Here is a 7,666-nt window from a genome sequence, read left to right as displayed (position 1 = left end):
TCGAGGTGGCCATTCTATTGATCCTCTCCTGCCTATTCATTTGTTCGGGAATACTTCATTTAAGTATTCTCGTACACCTCGACCATAATCGGCAGGTGCTCCGTCCTGCTGAAACCAGATTTCATTAAAATTGTCACCAACACGTTGTATTGCTGGTACAATATCGCGTTCAAGCATTGTTCTGTATTTTTCAGCAGTCAAATTACCGTCAATGAAGAAAGGACCAATCACCCTGTCAGCAAGAAGTTCAGTCCATACATTCAATTTTTCCGGATGTTGCGTGTGAGCTTCAATCATCCAATGAGGATTTTCATCTGACCAAAATCTGCAATTATGACGATTGATATTGCCATTCAGCTCAAATGTCGCTTCATCAGAAAAGACTATTTTGGTCGCAAATTCAGGATCCATGTCAATTCTTTGCATGACATCCTCACAAAATTCTACACGACGATCGAAATCGTCTTCAGATAATTCCTGAACTGAATGAATCTTGTAAGGATGAAATTCATTCTTTTTTAAGATTTTATGCACAGACATTCGGGAGATGTCGTGGTGTTGCGCAGATTTTCGAATAGATATATGCGGATTCTCAATATACGATTGTAAGACATCTAAAGACTTTTCTGCATTTGTTGCAGAAACCGATCTACCAGACTTTGATCGATTTTTGACATGACCAGTTTCTTCGAATCGTGCGATTGTGCGGTGTACCGTCGATTTTGATATAGGGACTTTACCAATCCGAAAAGTCATTAAATATCTGCAACGTTTCATTATAAGATCTGCGATGATCACCCCACCCTTGCATCATCAGTAACGTTATGCGTTCGTGATCCGTAAGTTCCGACATAACAAAATCGTATTGGATCACTTATAGGGAGTTGCTATTTAAGCCCATTCTACAATTACAGTGGTTGCAAGCTACTATTATCGGTTATATTAGAATACGTAAGACGTAAGTTACATTCTTGTGAGAACGTCATTTCAAGTTTTTACAATAGATTAGCATTGCCAGTCTGTTGACGGACGGCAATTTAAGCACTTACAACTTCTAACTTCTCGTATCCAATACGATTTTGTTATGTCGGAACTTACGGATCACGAACGCATAACGTTACTGATGATGCGAGGGTGGGGTGATCGTCGCAGATCTTATAATGAAACGTTGCACGATATTTAATGACACTTTTCGGATTGGTAAAGTCCCTATATCAAAATCGACGGTACACCGCACAATCGCACGATTCGAAGAAACTGGTCATGTCAAAAATCGATCAAAGTCTGGTAGATCGGTTTCTGCAACAAATGCAGAAAAGTCTTTAGATGTCTTACAATCGTATATTGAGAATCCGCATATATCTATTCGAAAATCTGCGCAACACCACGACATCTCCCGAATGTCTGTGCATAAAATCTTAAAAAAGAATGAATTTCATCCTTACAAGATTCATCCAGTTCAGGAATTATCTGAAGACGATTTCGATCGTCGTGTAGAATTTTGTGAGGATGTCATGCAAAGAATTGACATGGATCCTGAATTTGCGACCAAAATAGTCTTTTCTGATGAAGCGACATTTGAGCTGAATGGCAATATCAATCGTCATAATTGCAGATTTTGGTCAGATGAAAATCCTCATTGGATGATTGAAGCTCACACGCAACATCCGGAAAAATTGAATGTATGGACTGGACTTCTTGCTGAGAGGGTGATTGGTCCTTTCTTCATTGACGGTAATTTGACTGCTGAAAAATACAGAACAATGCTTGAACGCGATATTGTACCAGCAATACAACGTGTTGGTGACAATTTTAATGAAATCTGGTTTCAGCAGGACGGAGCACCTGCCCATTATGGTCGAGGTGTACGAGAATACTTAAATGAAGTATTCCCGAACAAATGAATAGGCAGGAGAGGATCAATAGAATGGCCACCTCGATCTCCAGATCTTTCACCTCTGGATTATTTCTTTTGGGGTCATCTCAAAAGTAGAGTCTATACTACGAAACCTAGAAATTTGGACGAACTCCGTCGCCGTATAAATGACGAGGTAACTCTAATACCTCCTCATTTTTGTGAGAACGCTATTTCAAGTTTTTACAGTAGATTGGCGCATTGTCAGACTGTTGATGGACGACAATTTGAACACTTGCTCTAACTACTCACTCCACCCCCTACACGCACACGCACACGCACACGCACGCACGCACACACGCACGCGAAGTTTAAATCCGACCGGAGAACCTCCGGTACGTGGTACACCTTGGGTAATGCTAATGCCGACGCCGGCGCGGCAGTACTGTAACTTTCAAGCTCCGAAACTCGAAAAATACTTAATGAAAACTTACTTTATTATAGTGTTTTGAAAAGCTCTTGATACCAGCTATCAAATTCTGGTATCATAAATAGGGTGTTCCGTTTGCAAAAATCGACGTGACCTTGACCTGACCTTAGGGACGCCACTCAAGGTCAGACTGATAAAATTAGTAAATAGATCTTTGTAAACCCTACAACTTTTGTTTGAAACATTTTTCTCTATTATGCTTATTTTCCGAAATATTTAGGTGTTCCCACACATTTCGGACACCCTGTATATATACCGGGTGTTTCAGACCACCCGTACACCCCATTTTAAAGCAAAGGAAGTGGTTATTTTGAAAAATGTTTCAGACAAAAGTTGTTGAAGATGAAGTAATGCATTACATGGGTAAATTTGATTGACCTTGGGTGGCGTCGTGAAGGTCATGTCAAGGTCGACTTGAATTTTTTAAATGGGAACCCATATTTTTCATTGCATATTCTTGTAACTGACATCAAGACGTTTTCAAAACACTGGTTACAAAGTCTTTTTAGTTGAAATCTTCCTGAATTATAAGACTTCAAAATTTCAATACCGCCGGCGTCAGCATTACCTACGATGTACCGCGTGGAGGTCGCACGGATATCGAATTTACATCTCTTCGGGGTGCTTGATTAAACTGAGTCCCCTTGCCTCTCACGTGTGTATGTACTATGTGCAGCGCGCAGTCAAAGAGAAGGACCCCGGGGTTCGTCAGTCCCCCAATATCTTACAACTCTAAACCCTCTCTGCTGTGTATTTTCAAGTGAGATAGTGTTCAAACTGAGCACCGTTATTTGCGATGCAAGCATCTACTCTGGTTTGGAAGGAATTGGTTGCTCGAAGAATTTCATCAGCATTTAAGAATTGAATTGCTTCTCTTATCCTACGAATCATGTCGTCCCTTGTAGTTGGGCGTTCACGATACACCAAGTCTTTTACCCTTCCCCACAAATAATAATCCAGGATAGTGAAGTCTGGCGAGCGGGGTGGATAATTGATCGGACCATATTTGCCTATCCACCTATTGGGAAACATAGTATTTAGTACTGCACGGGCAATTCTTGATGTATGTGACGGGCATCCATCTTGTTGGAACCACATATCCAGGCGCAATCGCAGAGGTAGATTTTCTAATAAGACAGGAAGTTCTGTCTCTATCAAGGCTGAATATCTAACAGCGTTTAAATTTTCTTCAAAGAAAATAGGACCTATGATCTGGCTTCCAATAATGCCGCACCAAACATTCACCTTCCAAATATGCTGATGATCTATTTCTCTCAACCAGTGAGGATTAACTTGCGACCAATAACGACAGTTCCACGTATTGACACTTCCATCACATTTGAATGTAGATTCATCAGAAAATAAAATTTTGTGATGAAAATTAGGTGGTTGTTGTCTTATCCAGTTGCAAAATGCAAGTCTATTTTGACAATCATCATAATTTACAGCTTGGTGAAGAGACATTCGATAAGGGTGAAACTTGTTTTGACTCAAAATGCGCCAGATACTGGTAAGACTAACTCCAGAATCTATTTCTCGGCGTCTCAAGGAATCATGAGGATTCAATTCTGTTGATGCAAGAATTTCCGCTGCTCTTTCATTCCTAATTGGACGGCGGATCTGTCGATTTTTGTTATGTTGAGGCTGAACGACACCTTCGGTCCTGACTCGGTTAGCTAAACGTGAAAAAACGTTACGCGAGTGAGGAGTCCGATCAGGAAATCGCTCTTGCCACAATCTTTCTGCTGCAGCGAATGTACCTCGACACTCACCCAAAATTAGCAACATATCATATGCTTCTTCATTCGAATAGGACATGGCTATGACGATATGAATTAACCCGAATTAAATTATTCCGAGAGCAGGAATAGCGCGAGATTCGACCCTGGGTCGGGAAGACGACGACGTGTTTGCGGGACGAAGGATCGGCAGAACTAACAAAACCTAAGTACTTATAAAACAAAAGAAGGATCGGTAAACTTCGAAGTAGCAATTACGTCGTAGCAGATGCCCCAGGTTTGTGAAAGAAAAGTTTTACGATTCGGAATTATCATCATTTGTTTTATAGTTTTTGTTAGTCGCTTTCGCTCTGACGATTCCGTCGTCGTCTTCCCGACCCAGGGTCGAATCTCGCGCTATTCCTGCTCTCGGAATAATTTAATTCGGGTTAATTCATATCGTCATAGCCATGTCCTATTCGAATGGAGAAGCATATGATATGTTGCTAATTTTGGGTGAGTGTCGAGGTACATTCGCTGCAGCAGAAAGATTGTGGCAAGAGCGATTTCCTGATCGGACTCCTCACTCGCGTAACGTTTTTTCACGTTTAGCTAACCGAGTCAGGACCGAAGGTGTCGTTCAGCCTCAACATAACAAAAATCGACAGATCCGCCGTCCAATTAGGAATGAAAGAGCAGCGGAAATTCTTGCATCAACAGAATTGAATCCTCATGATTCCTTGAGACGCCGAGAAATAGATTCTGGAGTTAGTCTTACCAGTATCTGGCGCATTTTGAGTCAAAACAAGTTTCACCCTTATCGAATGTCTCTTCACCAAGCTGTAAATTATGATGATTGTCAAAATAGACTTGCATTTTGCAACTGGATAAGACAACAACCACCTAATTTTCATCACAAAATTTTATTTTCTGATGAATCTACATTCAAATGTGATGGAAGTGTCAATACGTGGAACTGTCGTTATTGGTCGCAAGTTAATCCTCACTGGTTGAGAGAAATAGATCATCAGCATATTTGGAAGGTGAATGTTTGGTGCGGCATTATTGGAAGCCAGATCATAGGTCCTATTTTCTTTGAAGAAAATTTAAACGCTGTTAGATATTCAGCCTTGATAGAGACAGAACTTCCTGTCTTATTAGAAAATCTACCTCTGCGATTGCGCCTGGATATGTGGTTCCAACAAGATGGATGCCCGTCACATACATCAAGAATTGCCCGTGCAGTACTAAATACTATGTTTCCCAATAGGTGGATAGGCAAATATGGTCCGATCAATTATCCACCCCGCTCGCCAGACTTCACTATCCTGGATTATTATTTGTGGGGAAGGGTAAAAGACTTGGTGTATCGTGAACGCCCAACTACAAGGGACGACATGATTCGTAGGATAAGAGAAGCAATTCAATTCTTAAATGCTGATGAAATTCTTCGAGCAACCAATTCCTTCCAAACCAGAGTAGATGCTTGCATCGCAAATAACGGTGCTCAGTTTGAACACTATCTCACTTGAAAATACACAGCAGAGAGGGTTTAGAGTTGTAAGATATTGGGGGACTGACGAACCCCGGGGTCCTTCTCTTTGACTGCGCGCTGCACATAGTACATACACACGTGAGAGGCAAGGGGACTCAGTTTAATCAAGCACCCCGAAGAGATGTAAATTCGATATCCGTGCGACCTCCACGCGGTACATCGTAGGTAATGCTGACGCCGGCGGTATTGAAATTTTGAAGTCTTATAATTCAGGAAGATTTCAACTAAAAAGACTTTGTAACCAGTGTTTTGAAAACGTCTTGATGTCAGTTACAAGAATATGCAATGAAAAATATGGGTTCCCATTTAAAAAATTCAAGTCGACCTTGACATGACCTTCACGACGCCACCCAAGGTCAATCAAATTTACCCATGTAATGCATTACTTCATCTTCAACAACTTTTGTCTGAAACATTTTTCAAAATAACCACTTCCTTTGCTTTAAAATGGGGTGTACGGGTGGTCTGAAACACCCGGTATATATATATATATATATATACAGGGTGTCAATTAAGTCCCGGGACGGCTGAATATTTTCTCATGTAAGGTATTTTTGAAAAAGGTCAAGGTCATTTCTGAAGTAATTTTCAAGGAGGAATTCAACGGTGACCTTCAATTTGACCTTGAGCTTGACCTTCAAGGTTATTTGAAGGTCAAAGTGTTTTTTTTAAATAGGAACCCCTATTTTTGATTGTATATTCTTATAGCTGACCTCGAGAGCTTTCCAAAACACTATAATAAAATATTTTTCCCCCAAGCATTTATCGAATTATGATGCTTCAAATCATTTCTTAATTTTACATAAACCGTAAAATATCTTGTAAAATATTCACTTTTCGATTATTTTACCTTAATACTTTTATGTACAAAATAATGAGAGGAATCAATTGGCGTAAAGAAAACATATAGTTGTTTTTAAGAAAAAATATGTAATTTGCAATTAACAATTCCATATTTTTTCTTAAAAACAACTATATGTTTTCTTTACGCCAATTGATTCCTCTCATTATTTTGTACATAAAAGTATTAAGGTAAAATAATCGAAAAGTGAATATTTTACAAGATATTTTACGGTTTATGTAAAATTAAGAAATGATTTGAAGCATCATAACTCGATAAATGCTTGAGGAAAAAATATTTTATTATAGTGTTTTGGAAAGCTCTCGAGGTCAGCTATAAGAATATACAATCAAAAATAGGGGTTCCTATTTAAAAAAAACACTTTGACCTTCAAATAACCTTGAAGGTCAAGCTCAAGGTCAAATTGAAGGTCACCGTTGAATTCCTCGTTGAAAATTACTTCAGAAATGACCTTGACCTTTTTCAAAAATACCTTACATGAGAAAATATTCAGCCGTCCCGGGACTTAATTGACACCCTGTATATATTGCGACGTTTCTTTCAATTTATAATTTTGATTTCTTCTCGAGGTGTTAGAGAGGAGATTTCAAAGAGAAGTATAAACGCCGTCAAAAACATAGGGCGAATTTAATATACTCGCGCTCGAAAGAACAGGGATGGAGGGTGTTCACGCGCGAGCCGCGGCAAAGCGAAGGCCGTCTCGAGATTTTGAAGTTGGGCGCCAGATACGGTCTTTCACGTATCAGTTTCGCTAAACGCTAAAATAACGCGAAAAACGCTAGCCTGTTTCGCCACGGACCGACTAGCTCACCACAGTAGAAGGGCAGGGTCTTGGAAAAAGTTAATTGATTATGCGAGATTCAGCCAGTTCAAAATTCGACAAACACAACGGGATTCGACAATCACGCGAAACACACTCAAATAAATTACGCAGACTTAATAAAGAAAAATATAACAGATTTATTACAAAGAAAATAATATAAAAATAAAGTAAATAACAAATCAAGGCAAGAATGAATATTCACAATAAGTTCGGAAATTTGAAATAATGAAATATATAACAGACCAAATCGACAACGGTAATAATAATAATAATAAATCAATTGGATCGAATGTTTGCTCAAAATCGACAATCTAAGAGAGCGCTAAGTCATTTCTGATATTTATTCGAGCCCGTTTTTATGGC

General features: G+C 39.4%; 1 protein-coding gene across 1 annotated transcript; it reads left to right on the top strand.

Annotated features, from left to right (window-relative positions):
* The first annotated feature begins 1,400 nt into the window (after nt 1-1,400).
* LOC112639065 lies at nt 1,401-1,904 on the top strand. The gene has a single exon (XM_025411889.1). It carries the CDS (start codon nt 1,401-1,403, stop codon nt 1,902-1,904), a length of 504 nt encoding a protein of 167 aa, XP_025267674.1.
* Nucleotides 1,905-7,666: the final 5,762 nt, after the last annotated feature.

This window comes from Camponotus floridanus, unplaced genomic scaffold (assembly GCF_003227725.1).
Source record: "Camponotus floridanus strain SB8 unplaced genomic scaffold, Cflo_v7.5 scaffold446, whole genome shotgun sequence".
Taxonomy (NCBI): Eukaryota; Metazoa; Arthropoda; class Insecta; order Hymenoptera; family Formicidae; genus Camponotus; species Camponotus floridanus.
This window is presented reverse-complemented; position numbering and strand designations above follow the sequence as displayed.

What these genes read in the sequence shown, in the direction of transcription:
- LOC112639065 (XM_025411889.1), top strand. Translation starts at nt 1,401, where the DNA reads ATGTCTGTGCATAAAATCTTAAAAAAGAATGAATTTCATCCTTACAAG.